This window comes from Neomonachus schauinslandi, chromosome 16, assembly GCF_002201575.2.
Source record: "Neomonachus schauinslandi chromosome 16, ASM220157v2, whole genome shotgun sequence".
NCBI lineage: Eukaryota > Metazoa > Chordata > Mammalia > Carnivora > Phocidae > Neomonachus > Neomonachus schauinslandi.
This window is the reverse complement of record NC_058418.1, coordinates 58,257,340-58,276,285: the sequence shown is the minus strand read 5'-3', so window position 1 is coordinate 58,276,285 and position 18,946 is coordinate 58,257,340. Positions and strand designations below refer to the sequence as shown.

Below are 18,946 nucleotides of genomic sequence, written 5' to 3'. Positions count from 1 at the left end.
TAAACCCAGCAACACGTGGGCATTCTTGCAGGGATTTCTTGGCTCGAGACCAACTCTCCTTTGAGTAAGCTGGTGGGGGAAACCGAGGCGCCTACAACCCACAGAGGTGTTGCTCTGGGGAGCCGCCAAGGCCTACACCAGGCGGAGCATCTGGTTCACCTGATGGCCTCCAGCAGGCTGCTTTCTGGGAGGCCTCCCCCCCGGCTCGTCCAGGACCTCCGGCAGGCCCCCCCAAGGCTGGCTCTGTGGATGACACAGCTCTCTTTCATTCCAAGCAGCCAGACATCTTCCTAAGCACCTAAGCCCCACACTACTCAGATCGTACTTAAGACAGGGGTCAGGAATGGCAGAGGCCTGCTGCAGCCAGAACGGAAGAGAGAATGCGGCCCCCGAGGCACCAGCACCATCTTCAGCCAACTGAGGCCCTGAGGGGCCCTTTCCCAAGCGGATGTGAGGGTGTGTGTTCTCTCAAAGGAGGGCTGTGCCTGCCGATTCGTGTTTGGGAAACTGGGTAAGCGGGGTGTAAACGGGCCCTCTCCTGCGGGACTGCTCAGACCCGGAGGGCACGGCCAGCCGGCGGCGCTAGCAGCAGTAGCTCGACGGACGCACACCGGTAAGGGCTCCAGCCCAGGCCCAGGTTACTGCTGTTGACAGCTCCCGCCAAGGACCCATTCCTCGCAGCTGACACCCTGGGGTCCCCTTGTCTGCCAGTTCCCACCGTCCTGCGGGCTCAGCGTAGCATTCTGGGTTCACACCCCGCCCCAGCAGCCTGTGCAGAGAGGTTTCCTTCCTCCCTCCTTTCCTAAGTAGGCTCCAAGCCCACCACGGGGCTTGAACTCATGACCCCGAGATCAAGAGTCGTGTGCTCCCCTGACTGAGCCAGCTGGGCGCCGAGGTGACATTTCTTAATGTCTTGTGCATGTCAGATCCCATGAGTTGGTCGGCATCTGAATAAAGTGCCTCAGGTGGTGGAAAGAAGCTCCTAAAGCTATGAATTGGGGTCTCTCTAGAAAGGCACTATTTTTACCAAATGATCCTGCTGGACAAATTAATTCCAAATAATAGCATAAAGAGAACACCTGTTTTCCTGTCCTTTATGCCACCTCAGAGAGCTTCCTCACAGCTCCTGAGCAGGCACCTCCCCAGCGGGTCTCCAACGAAGCACCCAGCTCCGTGTTACCGGAGCCCGACCATGATAAGGCCAGCAGGCGCCACCACGTGACAGCGATTCAGAATTTTCCGTCCCTACCCTCAGCGTCAGGCCAGGGAGCCCAGGTCCCGGGAACGGATGTCCACGTTCTCAGACCCCAGTGGGTGGGCAGCAGAATCACCCAGAAGGCTTGTTAGCAGCCAGTTGGGCTCCACCCGCCCTTGACGCTCAGATGGGGGCATTTCTGACAAGCCCCCTGGCCCGGTGTGCTGCTGGTCCCGAGGCCACCCCCGGAGCTCAGCCCTCGGGCCTGTGCCCCCCTCCCCTCGCCTGGCACACACAGGGACCTTGGTCACAGGCCTGCTGCGCTGCCGGCTGAGGGGCACCTGGGCACCAAAGTGGAGATGCTGCAGGCTCCCAGGAAAGAACTAGTAATGCTGGGCTTTCTGAGTTTTCCATCACTGGCCCTTGAACTGCTGTTAAGCTCCCTGCTTGGTGCCTCAGCCGCCCCGCACGCTCTCTGCCAAGTGCTCCGTGTGAGGCTGGCCCACAGCAGGTGCCCTGGGAGCTGGTGAGGCCGGGGTGGACAAGGGCTCTGTCCTGGCCCTGGCCCATCGCTGCCCACAGGGCTCCTGCACCCCGGCCTCCTCGCCCACCTCAGAGACGTCAGTGTAGCTGGCCAGCGTCCCCTCCTCAGTGGCTGGACTCCCAGCACCTCCTCCAGCCTCTCCCCTCCCTCCCTGCAGGGGTGGGGGCGCTGCTTCCTGAGGGTGCTGCTCCCAGAGTCTAGTAGACAGCGTGTCTTTACATTACATGCTCTTCGTTACAATAGCCGGGGGGGGTCTCCTCTGCTTAGTGGACGCCAACGGACACAGCAGAGGTGGCTTCCGCCCTGACCCACGCTGGGACCCTGTTCCCGGAGGCCCTGACCGACAAGGTCTGGCTGGGGCCTGGCCCACGAGTGTCGCAGAAGCCCTGGTTCATCAGCCCCAAGGCCCTGATGTTCAAACACCAAACCCAAGTGAGAACTTGGCTCAAAGGCCCATCTTCAGAGGCTTTACAGGCTGAAGGCCCTGCAGCGGGGACCCCCCCGCCCCCAGCAGAGGAGGCGCGGAGTCGGCAGCCAGCGTCAGCCCGGCACCAAGTGCAAGGTGGGAGGCCCAGACCCAGACTCGCCACACCGGTCCTCAGGAGGCACGTGTTCAAGTCCCCGCTCCAAACAGGGCTGGGAAACACAGTGGCAAGGGTGAACCTTGAGATTCTAAACCTTTTCTTTCAGGGCTCAGAATGACCACACTCAGGGAGCACCCTCTGCTCCGTGCTAGTCACATGCCCCGCACCAGAGCTCCCGGGATCCCCCCCCAGCCCCCGCAAGGCAAGATGATCACTGGCAATGAAGGGAGCCGCACGACTTAGCAGACATTTCTGACTCCCATGTTCCTGTCCGGGATCTGACACGATTCCATACCCAGAATGACAAAACACAGAGGTCTGAACTCCATCTTTCAATCTCCACGCATCGACCTCTGAGCTGTTCCCTGCCATGGCAGGCGTGGACCAAAGCGCTTCTCCTCCTTTCTGCACATGTGACAGGAGGGTCCTGAGACAGCCTGGCGGGAGCAGGTCAGGGTGCCGGAGTCCTGACACACAAGCCCCGCAGGAGCCCCTCCCCTCCGCGCCGTCCACCAGCACCTCAGCCAGAGCCTGGTGACGGGGCCTTCCCGGAAGCAAGCATGAACGCATGTCACTACAATCCTGACACGATGCTGAAGCCGGCTGCGATCACAGGCCGAATGCCACGCCATCCCTGTGACCTGGGCCCACACTGCACCTGCTGCTCAGGAGAAACCTGCCTGATTCTGCTCCACAGAGGGGAGCACAATGAAGCCGGCCTTCCTTCCCCTGCAACCGGAGCACGGGCAGATGAGAGCTTTACTTAACATTACACGATTTCTAAAACCCTGACTTAGGTTTTCTACCATGTGTACTTCGGTAATGAGTCTCTAAAAGACCAGCAGTAAAACATCTGGGAGAAAAAACAACAAAGACAGCATTTACAACGAAAAGGGTCACACCTGCCAAGTTCCCGGACTCTGGTGACAGTCTCATGGGGGCCTGGAGGGCGGGCAGAGGCAGACCGACAAGGCTCCAAGAACACCTGTAGAAGCTCTCCGAGCTCAGAGGAACCCACAGGGAGGCGAGCCCTCCCCAGGCGCACGGCCCTGGCAGAGCTGACACCCTTCCCTCACGGAGCAAAAAACCAAGGAAAGTTCATGCAAAGCGTCTGAAAGGATCCTGGGGATGCCATTCTTAGTCCAGGACAGGGGACAAGCATAGGCCCGCAATGCCTGAGGGAACCTATGTGCCTCTGCTCTCCAGAGCCCGGGCTCACACAGCTGGGGACAACTTAATACTTTATCAAAAGGGAAGGAAGAGACAGAACTGTTCTTACACTGTGTCTCGGACATCTCTGGTGATGCGGTAATTCCAATCTCGGAAAACTTCATTCTCCTTGTCAAACTCCCGTTCATCTTCACCAATGGTCACCGTAAACCTTTTCTCTTCAAAATCAGGCTCCTGTTCTTTTCGAATGGTTGCTTTTTTTAAAACCTACCATTGTAAGAAGAAGTCAATGCCGGTTACTGTTTAGAAAAGCAAAAGGAAGCCTGTCCTGGTGTGACCCGTGGAGCCCCGGCCACCATGGCCGAGTGGCCCGCATGCGCGGTGGGGGAGATGCACCTCAGCTCCGGGCCTGGAGTGCGCGGTCACTGCACCTGGCAGTCAGGACAGGCCCGCTCAGTAGTGCCATGGAGCTCGCTCACATTCCAGAAAGGGGTGAGAGAGCTGGCCACCTCCTAGAAATAGTCCTGACACTGAGCTGGGAAGCCCCAGTCACTCGATGAGGAAGCCCAAGTGTGGAGAGGAAGGTGAGGCTGCTGGTGGCATAAAAGCCACATGGAGTGGTTCCAGTCTCAGAGGAAAGGAGGGGTGGTAGGGTGTGTGCTGAGTGAGGGAGGAGAAGGGTTTTGTCTTAGTCTGTCACTTCCCTGGAGAGAAGTGGGGGCTCAGCAAGCAGGCCTGGTGCCGACGGACCACTAGCCTGACAGCCAGGGCCACAGTATGGAGTGAGGGAGCGGGGAGGGAGGGGAGGGCGGTCTCAGAAGAGGACAGCTCCTCCACAGGCAGGAGCCCCTGGCTAAGTCTCCGGGGAGGGGCACTGGGCGGCCGGCGGCTGGGCTGTGGGGGCTGCTGCTGCCCAAGCCACAGGAAGGCAGCAGGCCTGTGTGCTGTGACCTCGCGCACCGCGGAGACATCGACAGACATCAGTTTCCTTTTGTAACTCCTCAGAGAAATCAGAGAAATATATCCTCACTTCAGAGACTTTACTGGGTTTTCAATCCTTGTCTCTGAATCAAAGAAATGCTACTTTTGCTCAAGGAGCGCTGCTAGCATTTTCTTCTCGGGCTGTCTGGTTACCTCCTTCGCGTGCCGGAGTCCTCGTTCCCAGGCACTCTCTGTGGGGGGCTCTGGAGGGGGTGGAGGCAAAATTTCATCAACTACTGGCCCACCCTATTAAAAAACGAGAAGGGAAAAGTTGAGAAAGCAAGCAAAACTTTAAAATTTATAAAGAAACGGGAGCAAAAACCCCAGTAAGAGCGTTCGTGGCTGCACACCACCCGCTCTCCGAGCCTCAGTCTGGCCCCTGACCCGCTGCCCTGCCTGAATCTAGAATTACCTCCACATGGAGACACGGAAGCATCTGGAAGGCGACTCAGTGACTGTGTGACGTCACAGAAGTGCCTTTTACACAAGGTGTGTTAATGTGCTGTAAGCTGAAGATTCAGAGAGCTTAGATGTCCCATCTGCTAGCGGTTAAAGAAAAGAGGTGTTCACGCACCCATGGGTTGGCAGGCATCAGTGGGTGAGGTCCAAGAGGCGGGGCACCATTAGGCGGGAAAGGTTCGGCTTTGGTGATTAAGGAATAGTTGCCCTTGTCGTTGACTCCAGGATGTATAAACCTACAGTTCATTCCCCACGTGCAGTTCCCTATGGAGACAAAAGCCAGGTCAGAAAGGGGAGAAGAGAACCAGAGCGCATGGGTCGGCTTCCTGCCTGCTCTGCCTGCAGCGGCAGCAGCCTGGGGGCAGTGTCGGGAGCAGCGGCTCTATGGAGGCCTGGGGAGCTCCGCACCCCCCCCCCCCCCCCCCGCCGCTGCGTGCTCCAGGGCTCCTGCCGCAGCCCTCGCCGTCTCACTCGCTGTGTCACCTGAGCACAGACAGGCCCCAAGGCAGGCGGCTGCGGTGGCAGAGTCAGAGCTCAGAGCGGGGCCGACCGGGCCCACGCCTCACGCCTGAACCGGGCACAGCAACCACCAGCACCCCCACACACAGATGCCTGGCAGGCAGGCCGGGAAGGTCTCGGGGCCAGAGCCTGGGCTGAGGAGCCTCCCGCCAGCAGTACTTCCTAAGGGCTCCCGAAAGGGGCTGGGGTCATGCGGTCGAGGAAACACAGCCCCCGTTCCTAAGTCACTCTGGGAAGAGTTCATCACCCCCTAAAAAGAGTGAAGTCCCAGAGCTTCTCAGACAATCCGAGGCCGCCCCCTGCTCTGTGAGGTGGTCTCCCACTCGGGGGACACTGCACCCCCAGGAGGGCTCCGAGGTGCGCGGGCATGATCCTTATCCTGACTCCAAACACTGCGATCGCCTCGAGAATTCTGCATCTGTCTCAGGGCGTCTCTACCAGCTCTGTAAATCTGCATTTCTCTCACCAAAAGTCTCACAAACCATCCCAGGAAACTTCTGTGCTTGAAAATGTGTGAGAGAGACAAGATACAGAGGACTGTAACATACTGGGTGTTCATACTTTACAAAAAAACAACAAAAAATGTCATCTTTTAGAATTACTCCCTCACAGAACACCAAGATGATTCAAGGAAACCACTTGACTTTTCAGAGCAGAAGGCAAGAAGTCCAAGTTTTAATTTAATTAGTAAGTGAACCACTTTTTAATAAAAATTTAATATGGGGGGGTGCCTGCTCAGTTGGTGTAGCATGCGACTCTTGATCTCAGGGTCACGAGTGTGAGCCCCACGTTGGGCGGATATTATTTTTTATTTTATTTTATTTTTATTTATTTTTAAATATTTTATTTATTTGACAGAGAGAGACACAGCGAGAGAGGGAACACAAGCAGGGGGAGTGGGAGAGGGAGAAGCAGGCTTCCCGCCGAGGAGAGAGCCCAATGTGGGGCTCGATCCCAGGACCCTGGGATCATGACCTGAGCTGAAGGCAGACGCTTAACGAATGAGCCACCCAGGTGCCCCTTATTTTATTTTTGTAAAGATTTCATTTATTTATTTCACATAGAGAGACACAGTGAGAGAGGGAACACAAGCAGGGGGAGTGGCAGAGGGAGAAGCAGGCCTCCTGCCGAGCAGGGAGCCCGATGCGGGGCTCGATCCCAGGACCCTGGGATCATGACCTGAGCCGAAGGCAGATGCTTAACAACTGAGCCACTCAGGCACCCCCGGAGATTACTTTAAAAAATAAATAAATAAAACACATGAATGAAAATAAAAATTTAATTTTTTAAACGTAATATCTATTTAAGAGTAAAAAGAAATATGGCATAAATATCTAATTTTAAAAACATTTTCAATGGGTTAACATGTAGTTAAATTTTAAACCACCTTTTAATATATATTCCCTTCTAAATGTAATATTCCACTTGAATGTTTCTATCAACAAAACACATTTTTCCTTATATAACATAAAGAGAAATAATCATTTGGTATTTAAGAAAAAGCTAAATTTGACATCATGAATATTTAAGCTTGTATTAAAACCAACCTAATAACATAGTGACATGAATTAAATGCAAAATAAACTATGCTTAAAACTAATTCTCTGGAAATGCAAAAATAACTAACTTTTAAAATTCTTAAGAGTGTTAGAGAGATCACATAAGTCAGAGGCTGGGAAATATTACACTATGAGGGTTTCAGATCCCAGAGTCTCAGAGAGCTTTACAGAAAACAGACCTTGTATGCAGTCCTGCATCTAAATAAAGGGCTGTCAAGCCCTTCCCCATCTGTCACAGAGCTCGCACGGTATCCTCACTGATGTGCAGGTAAAAGACTAATGGAGGTTTTCTGCAGAAAATCTGCAAGTACAGGAAAGTATTAATAAACTCCAGGTTTCCATAACTTTTTTAACCAAACTTATGTACCTGGGTGGTGGATAAATGGGTATTTGAGAATCACAGTTCTTTTTTGTATGTAAAATATTTTTTTAAAAGATTTTACTTATTTATTTTAGAGAGAGAGAGAGAGTGCGAGTGTGTGAAGGGGGAGGAGCAGAGGGGGAGGGAGAGGGAAGAGGAAAGAAGCCCAAGCAGACTCCACACTGAGCGTGGAGCCCAGCACGGGGCTTAACTCACGACCCTGAGATCATGACCTGAGCCGAAACTAAGAGTCGGACACCACCCAGGTGCCCCTATATGTAAAATATTTTCAAAACAAAACCAAAAACATCACCCAATGAGCCCACTGACAAAAAAGATCTTTTCTTGCTCCCACAGGCAGGAGGAGAAAAGAGGAACAGAAGAAATCAGTCAGGAGTGCCAGAGGCAAGAGCAGCGGCCTGCGCCCCCTGAGACTCTGGTGGGTGACAGGAGCCTGTCCTCGTGGACCGTGTGCGGCTGGGTGTGCAAAGATCCTGGATGGACATGTCTTGACTCCTGGCCACCAAACACAAGGAGAAGGTTGCTCCAGGCAGAAGGAGGGGAGGTCTACAAGCACCTACCACCAGGACAAATGCCCAGCACACGCAGGGAAGAGGGAGCACAGGAGCTGTCCACTCCCAGTAGCCTTTTGATTTTTATTAAGATTTTACGTCATCTCTACGCCTGATATGGGACTCGAACTCACAACCCTGAGATCAAGATTTGCACACTCCATCGACTGAGCCAACCATCCACTGGCCTTATTTTTTTTAAATCTTTATTTAGTTATTTTTAAAGATTTTATTTATTTGACAGAGAGAAAGACAGCGAGAGAGGGAACACAAGCAGGGGGAGTGGGAGAGGGAGAAGCAGGCTTCCCGCTGAGCAGGGAGCCCGATGCGGGATTCAATCCCAGGACCCTGAGATCATGACCTGAGCCGAAAGCAGACGCTTAACGACTGAGCCACCCAGGCGCCCCCCACTAGCCTTTTTAAAAGTGAATTTTTATCTGTGTAGAAAAAAGCCTGGAAGGAAACACCCCAAATTGCTGGATGGTAGAAAGACTTTTATCTTTTACTGTCCTACTCTCTGTTAGTATGTATTACTTCCATAATTTAAAAAAGCATTTTGTTTAGGGAAAAATATTCTCTACAAAGTGGAGGCAAAAATCTCGTTTTAAAACTATATGGTCTTCTACTTCCAAATGAAACTTCACAAACACAGAATTTATGTGGACTGTGACTCTGACCGGGGAAGAAACAGGCTCCTAATGATTTAACGACTCCACGTGGGGACACTGGCTTAACGAGCCAGCAGGGAACAAGGAGAACTGGAAGCATGGTCACGGCGGCAGGACGGGGGACAAGATTCTTCGCGAAGGCACTGATAATGTTTGATTTCGTAACTGAATGGTGGGCATCTTAGGAACTATTGTTTTTTTAATCATCATATAAGCCTGTGGAGACACTGTTATTTTATATATATGAAATATTTATAGGTATGAAATAAAAGTAGCACACAAGAATATATCCCAATACTCTAAAAGGTATTCAGTGAAGTCTCCATGCTTCCAGGGCCCTCGACCAGAGACAATTATCAATTTGCTGGGGATGGATCAATCAATCAATCGATGTATCCACCCCCACGTTTGCCCCACTTGTACCCTGTATGTTGACCCTTGCTTCTCTCACTAAATCACAGATCCATGAAAAAGGAACCTGCGTGCGCATTACCAACACACCCATGGCCAGTGAGACACACACGACCTTTGCAGAAAACCTACCCAGTCCTTCCGCAGCCATCAGAGGAACTGAACCCAGAGATGATGGGACACCAAAGCCACGTCTCCGGCGGCACTAAGCCGCTGCTCACAACCACACCGCTGACCAATCCACGGACCCGCCCCGCCCCTCCTGCAGCATGCAACGTCAGGAGAAGAAAGCAGATCTGCGGGCGTGCTCGCGAGCACGTACGCACGCCGGCTCCAGAGAGACGACTAGATCGGTCTGCTGGCTGTCAGTACGGCGCAGCGCCGGCGTCGTCTACGGGCTGTCCTCGCCGTGTCCGCGAGGCGTCCCGCTACCGCGTTATTTCTAAGTAAGACACGGCGGTCCCATTTCCTGTTAGTCTGAGTAACTCAGAATAGAAAATAAATACAGGGATTGTAAAAATCAGGAGGTTTAAAGTGCTTCATGGTTTTAAGAAATTACCAGTGGAAGGAAGGCAGGATATGTAAAAATGGAACCATTCAATATTAAGGACAAACTGAGAATCTATAAACATGTATCCTAATGGGTATCAAGTCCCACGTCCATCACGTGCAAGTTTTTGACAACAGAACACAAACAACTCAGGAGTACTTTCCTTTCCCATTTCACTGACAACCAGTCACCTCTCAGGGTATCTGAGATATTTTAATTTCTCTAAGGAATACCTTCACTGTCTAGCTGAAATAATTAAAATAATATCTGGGCTGCTTCTTTGTAAATAATGTTGACTTGAAACCAGAAGTTCTTTAACTTCTAGGTCTTAGGAGCCCAAAGCATCACAAATGGTCGGATCTATTGGTATTCACTATAGAAATTAAGACTGAAAAAATTTAAAGACATAGTATATGCTATGTGTAACTTACGGTAACAATACATTAGCATAAGTGTTTCATGAAAAATAACTTTTAAAAATACTTAATGACACGAGCAGAATTCTCTCCTTTTTGCAAACCTCTTTCAAGCTGACAGGAACACAGAAGACAGCGGCTCTCTCTTGTCAGCTTCTGCATTCAGTTTGCCAGGACAGCTCGTTTGTGCCTAAGTAGGTGAAGGAAAGCCAGCCTCAGCGACTCTCGCGTGTCCCTGAGGCCACCTGAACCTTGTCAAGCAAGGCTTCTCGGCCGTTTGTTGCCGTGCGGGGTCTGTAACCCTCGCGCTGAACATTTCTGACTGTTCCACAGATGCGCACTGCTCCGCCTCGAACTGCGAGTGGACTTTCTACGCAGGTGTGATTCTGGGACACCATGCAACGGTCATCTGGAAAAGTCATTAAGCACCGCAGGTGGAGATTCAGGCCCTCCAAAATTCTGACTTTCACGTGAGAGCCCAAAGTCATCATTAGCAACAGATACTGTCAGCTGTTCTCCTGGAGGTGGTGGGCTCACTTTGTTTCGGAGGAGACTGTGCCCTGTGTCCTGCAGCGGTCCCCGCTCACGGCGCAAGCCTCGCGTGCCCTCCCTGGAGATGCGGCTGGCACCTTCCTGTGTGGCACCTCCCAGCTGAGGGGCTCCAGGAGCGCTCGCATCTCGTCAGGCTGAATGTGGGATAGACCAGCACTATGGGGTCTTCCTGGGGCGATGGACGTGCTCTACAGCTGGACTGTGGTGACGGCCACACAACTTGGTAAATTTAATAAAAATCATTGAATTGTATGCTTAAAACACATGAATTTTAGGGCATGGATATTATACCTCAATGTATTTTTTTAAAGACCTGTACTCAAATGTAAAATTTAATTATAATTCTTACTGCTCTCTTAGAGACACCATTAAGTAAAATTGCTATTACTCCACTCTGAGTGTCTGGTGGTCAATGCCCAACTACTAGTAGGCTCAGGACCACAAAGTAGTTTTGACCTCAGGGTCCCTTCAAAGAATTTTAAGAACCTTTAGGGGTCCGCAGACCACATTTGAAGACCTGCTGCTTTAAACATAAAAGAGAATGCAGGGATTCAGAAACGGGCAATGAACATTTCTCCAATGAAGACAGACTGTTCAAAACGCCAATGGGCCCATGAAAAGATGCTTACCATCACTAATCATTATGGAAATGTAAATCAAAACCACAATGAGATACCATTTCTCATTAGGATGCTTGCTACCAAAAAGTCAGAACATACTAAGTGTTGGCGAGGAGGCCCTGGGTCCTTGCGCACCACGGGCGGGGATCCAATGTGCTGCTGCCGCGGCAAACAGCATGGAGGCTCCTCAAGGAATTAAAAATAGAATCACCATATGATCCAGTAATTCCAGTTCTGGGTACACACGCCCAAAATTTGAAAGTAGGGTCTTGAAGACACATTCGCATACCTATGTTCACAGTAGCAAAAAGATGAAAACACCACCAACTGTCCACTGTTGGATGAATGGATGAACAAAATGTGGTGTACACACAATGGAATACTAACCTAGGAAAGGAAGAGAATTCTGACACCTGCTAAAACACAGATGAACCTCAAGGACACCAGGATGAGTGAAATAAGGCAGTCACAAAAAAACAAGAATTGTATCATTCCACTCCTATCGGGCACGTAAAGTAGTCAAAATCACCGGCAATAGAATAGTGGTTGCCAGGGCCTGCTGGAGGGAGGAATGGGGAGTGACTGTTTACTGGCTACAGAGTCTCAGTTTTACAAGAGGGAGAGAATTCTACAGATAGATGGTGGCGATGGCAACAAAGTAAATGTACTCAAAGCCAGGAACTGTACACCTGAAAATGGTGAAGATGGTAAACTTTACATTAGGCATATTATTACTAAATTGTGTGTGTGTGTGTGTGTGTAAGAAAAGGGGGGTGGAGGGAGGGAGAGAAAGGGGGAGAACAGGAAGGAGCAGAGACGAGGTCTGGCCAGCAGAATGGATGGGCAGTATTGACATCTGGCTCAATCAGAACCCAAAGTAGGACACAATTTAAAGAAAATGTTATTTATGCTTTTGTAGATAGTACTTTTTATCTTGATGATTCAACATAAATACACTAGAGGTAAAAATATACCATCAACAAAACACGGTGCTTAAAAATGTTTCCATTTAGGGGCACCTGGGTGGCTCAGTTGGTTTTAAGTGTCTGCCTTCAGAACAGGTCATGATCTCAGGGTCCTGGGATTGAGTCCCGAGTCGGGCTTCCTGCTCTGTGGGGAGTCGGCTTCTCCCTCTCCCTCTGCCTGCAGCTCCCCCTGCTTATGATCGCTCTCTGTCAAATAGATAAAACCTTTAAAAAAAAGTTTCCATTTTTATTTCTAAGTACATTTCATTGTCAGTGGTCACAAATGCCAATGTATCCATTTGGGCAATTAATGATTAATCTGCAGAAATCTTTTAATAGAAATAGAACTAACAAATTTTCTTAGGAAGAATTTTCAAATTAAGATAGAATTCACATACCATAAAATACCCCAAACTACAGTGCATAATTTAGTGAGTTTTAGTATGTACGCAGAAGGTACGCAACCATCACCCTAGAAGGGAGCCCCGCACTCCTTGGCCGTCACCCCCACCGCCCGCTCCCACTCCCTCCCTCCCTGCCCAGGCTCTGCGGCCTAGACAATGACCAACCCAGTTCCTGCCTCTATGGATCCATGCTGGATGGTTCGTATAGATGAAAATGCACAAGAGGGGGCCTTTTGTGTCTGGCTTCTTTACTCAGCAGAATGCCGTCAAGGTTCATCCGTGCTGTGGGGTCAGCACTTCACTTGCTTCATGGAGGTATAACATCCCACTGTGCCGACAACCTGCACTGTGTGTAACCATTTATGAACTGAATTGGGTTGTTTGCACCTGTTGGCTATTTTGAACACTGCTTTTATGAACATTTATGTACAAGTTTTTGCGAGGACGTACGTTTTCCTTTCTTGTGGGTAGAGACCTAGAAGCATAAGTGATCGGATCGGATCACCGGACAGTTCTACCCTTTCCTGTTCTCCGGGCCGCCACACTGTTTTCCAGCAGCTGCACCATTTCGTGCTCCCACTAACAGTGTAAAGGTTCCATTTCTCCACATCTCATCAAATGCAACAAACTCCATTTTATTTTTAAAGTAACTTCTCTTGCTAATAAATGGAAATTATACAGAATCATCTCAAATTAATACCAAGCTTATAAACTAAAGGTAAGCAGAAACATTTTCACCCAAAAACTCTAAGAAGCAAGAGATAAGTTCTAGAACACCCAAAGAATCAACGATTTCTTTCTGTACTGTATCACACCACTCCGAGGAATAAACAAGGAAGTATGGGCAGAAAAGGTAAATATATACTTGAAAGCAAAGTCTGAAACAAGTTATTGATTATGCCCAATCAAGTTGCAAAGAGGGCGGGTTGCCACTAGCCTCAGATTTCTCTGCAGAAAGCCCTGCCCACTCGCCTTTGTCTCTGAAACCCAAGCTGAGCATTTCGTTGGGACTGTGGAGGGGACCTCCCTCCTACTGTGATGTGGCCCTGGGGACCATGGGGTCCCTGGAGATGGTGCCCAGTCCTTGCCCACGAGGCATCTCCCGAGGATGCTGATCTGCAGTCCCAGCAATAACTTCACTTGCCTGTGTGCTTCTGTTGCTAAATTCTGGAAATAACTTCAGTGCTGTGACCCCGCGCACCTGGATGGGAATCTCCGTGGCACGGATGGAAGGCACTGCCTCCTGCCAGGGGAGACCCTGGCTAGTCCTGACGGGCTGGCCAGGATTCTGAACCACACAGTTTGACAACAGTGCACATACATCTACGTATACATGTACGTATTGGTCTCCTCCTCTTTAATCTAGAAATTTCAATGGTGGATTGACATCATTTATGCCCACATAATTATGGAAAAGAGATCTTCTGCTTAAGTTAAAATTTTCTGAAATATTAATATTTCAAATACCAAAACTTATTTTAAGTAGGCTCCATGCTGAGCTCCAATGTGCACTTTGAACTCAGGACCCTAAGATCGAGACCTGAGCCAAGTTCAAGAGTCAGACACTTAACCAACTGAGCCACCCAGGCGCCTCTCAAATACCAAAACTTTTAAAGAACTGTTAAGAACTGACTTCCTAAAACATACCACACACTTCTCTGCATTCTCAGGGTGACCATGCTGCCCTCGACATCACTGGCAGCCACCCTCCTGAAAGCAGAACGCACAAGGCTGCACAGTGGAGCTCACCACACGCACGTCTACCTCCAATGAGTTTCCACTTGGCAGAAGCCATGTCTGCATGTAAACGGCACAGGCCAGGAGCACTCGCCCTGAGGAGGGAGCTGACCTGGGTCCTGAGCACACTGGCTCCTCGGTCCCCATGCACCCTCTGCACCACGTCATGTTGGGTGTAGGGAGAGGGTCCTGCAGGGGCCACTCAAGGGCAGAGCCTGGCCTCTCAGGAAGATGGGACTCCACCGTCCCCTACTGTCCCGCCCTCCCCGTGCCATCCACAAAGCTCCCGTGAGCCTCATCAAGTGCCTCTAAGAACTGAGGTCCACGACTGCTCTCTGCCCCTCAGAGCCTCCCCCTTCCTTCTGGCTTCACATCAGAATTCTGGATCCAGGAGAAAGAAGTCTGGCCTCCGGAGCAGAGAGTGAATATCGTATACTTTGTACCTTGAACCTGGCCTCTGAATGGTATGGAATGTGATATTGGTGGAAGAGGAGTGGATAAGGCTGTCACATCTGGAAAAGAAGTACAGGAAGCTCTGGTGAAATTCAGACCGTACGCGCAGGCTGGGCCAGAGCGAGCCTAGGACAGACACAAACATCTCCTACCCGGGCAAGGAAAATGTGGGCCTGCTACTGTCACTCGGCACAGAAACCTGTACAGACCAGGGCTCCTGCTGCCATGTGCGGGTTGGCCCCGCTCCGTGACAGCCACTTGGTTCACACCATTCACCTCCCCGGAGCGAGCGACCTTGCTGCACTCAGAGCCCCTCCACTCCAAATGAAGGGTGTACTTTGACACATTTAGCAAACAAGTGGCAACTTGCCTTACAGAGGTGGGAAAACGTCTGCACTGGCGCCTGGGCCATCTGGCCTGACAGCAAGGGAATCTTAAAACATTGACGCCACCACCACCACTAATGGTCGCGGTCTGGCCCCAAGAACAGCCTTGCTCAGCTCCAGGGCTGAACCACCACCACAGTCCCGGGGAAAGCCAAGGCCACACAAGGCCCCTCAGACAATTACCTTTCATGAAGAATCGGCAGGTGGGACGAGGCCTCACCTTCCTGTCACTGGGGTCCTTTACTTCGCCCTCCTCCAGATCATCATCCTGAAACAAAGGACAAGAGGACTTGAGAGGGAATCACCGTAACAAGGAAGAGGAGGTGGGAGGGGCAGCTACCAACAGGCATGGCTTCCCCAGACCAGAAAGGACATTTTCATAAGGCTCGTGTCTTCGCTGCTCAGCAATTCACATACGTTTTCCCAACCTCGGATTCCTCAGCCAACACAATGGCTCGCTTCTAAGACCCAGGCATTACACAGGAACACCAAGTAAGAACACCCTGTGAAGTAGGTAAGGAAGGTACAAAGCAGGGTTTCACCATATTTCCCTTATTAGCAATGCCGGGCAGAAAATGGTTACACTTCAGGTTTTTAATACTTCCTATGTTTAAACAATATTTATAGAACAAAATATTTATGCTCCTTTTCGAAGATTTATTTTTATTTATTTTAGAGAGACAGAGAGAGAGAGAGAGTGCATGCAGGGGGGGGGAGGGACAGAGGGAGAGAGAGTCCCAAGCAGACTCCCCACTGAGTGCAGAGCCCCCTGTGAGATCATGACCTGAGCCAAAATCAAGAGTTGGACACTTAACCAACCAAGCCACCCAGGTGCCCCAAAATATTTTAGGTTCTTAAAACTAAATGCCGTGGGGTGCCTGGGTGGCTCAGTTGGTTTAAGTGTCTGCCTTCAGCTTGGGTCATGATCTCAGGGTCCTGGGATCCATCAAGTCGCCTGTTGGGCTCTCTGCTCAGTGGGGAGTCTGTTTCTCCCTCTCTCAAATAAATAAAATCTTAAAAACAAAAACTAAACACACTAGGGCGCCTGGGTGGCTCCGTCGGTGAAGCGTCTGCCTTCAGCTCAGGTCATGATCCCAGGGTCCTGGGATCGAGCCCCAAGTCAGGCTCCTTGCTCGGCGGGGAGCCTGCTTCTGGCTCTCCCTCTGCCCCTTCCCCTGCTTGTGCTCTGTGTCTCTCTCTCTCACTCAAATAAACAAAATCCTACAAAAAAAAAAAAGAAAAAGAACAAAATGTTCTGGTATATTTCAAAGTGGCTCCTTAAAAAAAAAAAAAAATTAAACACCAATGTCCTCTAAAAGTCTAGGGCTGGGGAAGAGTGAGGTCAGACTCAGACCCAGGCCCTTCTCTTCGCAGTCCAGAGCTCCTAACCTTGGCTGTCAAGCTTTAACATGATGCAGGGGCTTTGAAAATACCAAAGCCTGGGTGGGTCTCACCCTCAGGGATTCCAAAGGACAGCCGTGATCTGGACCACTGCTCTGTGCCCTGTCCAGCCCCCACTACCCTAGGGCCTCAGTCACCACTGACCTGCAGAGACACCCACCTGGGCCCTTCAGTTCACACCCCAGCCCCAGGGGTCACCTGCAGCCCAGAGCAAGTATGCAGCCACCCTGCTGACCTCTCTGGTGGGAGGTCCAAGATGGAGCTCCTCATTGCCCCTGTGTCCTAGCCTGTTCCAGGGCAGTCAACCCAAGGGGTCACACAGGGCAGGGTGTGGGGGTCACTGGAGCATCTCACCCTCTCCTGCAGCATCACCCTCATCCAAAGTACTGCCCAGTCCCACCTGGTCTGGGAGCCACTTCCTACCTGGTGCCACCCCACTCTCTCCTGACTGCCCACACACAGTGACCTTTCTGACCCCAGCCCGCCTTCTTCCTTCTCCGCTTCTGTTACCATGCGGCTCATCTCATTTTCAGATGACAGGCAAGTCTCCTTCCTCAGGGCCCCCCCAGCTCCCTTCGTGATGGGTTCTGGCTGCACGGGTCATGGCCACCAGGGCTCTGCCCGACTGAATGGGAGCTCCACCAGGCCGGACTGTGGCATGTACAAGCACAGCACTGGGCTTGTAGCCAATGGTAAGCACTTGCTGAAGGAAAAAATACTGAAGTCAAACCCTGGGTTTACGATGACATATTTTTAAAGCTTAGGTATTTGTATCATTTCTGCCTTGAAAACATTTACTTATTAAAAAAGCATTTTAGGGGCGTCTGGGTGGCACAGTTGGTTAAGTGTCCAAGTGTTGGTTTCGGCTTAGGTCATGGTCTCAGGGTTGTGAGAATGAGTCCCATGTTGGGGTCTGTGCTCAGCATGGAGCCTGCTAGAGACTCTCTCCCCCATCCCTCTGCCGCTCCCTGCTGCGCACACGTACGCTAATAAATAAATCTCAAAAAAAAAAAGGCATTTTATATACTGAAAAGAACAAATGCTGTAAAATTATATTCTTCAAGAACCAAAAGATGATTTATTTTCTTTGAAAAAGATTAATTAATTTATTCAAGGACTTTTTTAGGTCCCCAAACGTACCCATCTTCTAACTGAAGTGTGTCCCCTTTGAACACCAGCACCACCTCCCCACTTCCCAAACAGGATGATTTCCTTACGTCTCAGAGGAAATGTGTTTCCTTCATGCGAGGGACAGAGCACCGCTCTCCTCTGGTCCTTAGCATCTTCTTTTTACAACTGTCCTCACAGTGATGATCACTATGCTAACACCTTCCTGTGGTGTTTACATAGCTCAAATGGAGAGCAGATTCTTCATGGCCATTAGGAAAACAAACTCTTATGAAAGGTTACAACCCGTTCAAATCTCTCTGCTTCACTTGGAAATTCAGGCACAGGAGTTGAGATGAGGAGAGCAGGTCTGCAGTCAGGACTCACAGCAAGTGCACTAGATCAGATTTAAAGAGGTATTTCTGCAAAGCTGTGACTTTTAATACTTGGCAGAGCACAAAGGAGAACCACCCACCCACCTTCAGACTGGTGAGCAGTCATATGAGCCATATAAAGGAGTTCTGTGCAGCTGCTGAAAACGCTCTGTAACAGACCTAGCAACGCACGGTAAAGCACCCGCGATAGAACATCCACCCGGAGAACGCCCACTGGCCACTGCCCCCCAGGCCCCACACCTGCTAGGATGGAGACGGACAGCTGTCCCTGGTGCTATGCTGGGTTTATGGTCTCCCCTTTAATTAAAAAACAAACAAGATCAATAAATCACTCGGCAATACAATATCCCAAAATTTTCAACAAACCATTTAGTATGATGGCTTTTCAACTGATGAAAAATTAAAATAAGTTGTTAAACCTTGCAGAGTTTCATGCAAACACAGATCAAAAAAGGAGATTCTAAAGTCAAATTCACACCGCTCCGTTGTTGGTGGCTATCATGGTGAGTGTGTAATGCACGCGGATTCTTTCAGATCACCTGATCATGTGGCTGCAGGCAGAGACAGTAGAGAGTGGAAGACAGGGAGAGGCCCTGTGGTCCGGCCAGAAGCAAACTGGTGGGTGCACCCACGACATAAAGGGAAGGATACACACCAGAGACGGGAGGACACGAGTCGGGAAAGTCAAAATCAAAGACCCACAAATACGTATCTGAGTGGTCCTCAAACCCGGACGGAAGGAATGGCTCTGGCGAGACCCAGCAGCTGCAGGAGAAAGGAAGACCTTCACACGGTAGGAGTTGGTGTCGGCGGGCTCCACCCACTCTTCTGAGAGATGCAGAGGCAGAAACCAAGCCACAGGTGAGTCTGCTGTTAAGTGTGGCTTCCAGAACAGGTGAGAGACTATGGATTAACTGAGGCTCCCTGGGGCTTGGAT

The 18,946-nt window shown here is 50.5% G+C and overlaps 1 protein-coding gene across 2 annotated transcripts in view; it reads right to left on the bottom strand.

Annotated features, from left to right (window-relative positions):
• The window catches only part of ZC3H18 (zinc finger CCCH-type containing 18), a 60,622-nt gene that overhangs the window by 29,259 nt on the left and 12,417 nt on the right, over nucleotides 1-18,946 (bottom strand). The window contains exons 3-7 of one of the 2 annotated variants that reach the window (XM_021705672.1): nucleotides 15,290-15,374; nucleotides 14,711-14,779; nucleotides 5,049-5,197; nucleotides 4,628-4,720; nucleotides 3,603-3,760 (exon numbers count right to left, since the gene is read on the bottom strand). In XM_021705672.1, coding sequence (XP_021561347.1) covers nucleotides 3,603-3,760; nucleotides 4,628-4,720; nucleotides 5,049-5,197; nucleotides 14,711-14,779; nucleotides 15,290-15,374 — 554 coding nt within the window. The remainder of the gene's footprint in view (nucleotides 1-3,602; nucleotides 3,761-4,627; nucleotides 4,721-5,048; nucleotides 5,198-14,710; nucleotides 14,780-15,289; nucleotides 15,375-18,946) is intronic. The other variant, XM_021705673.1, reaches the window with a different exon arrangement.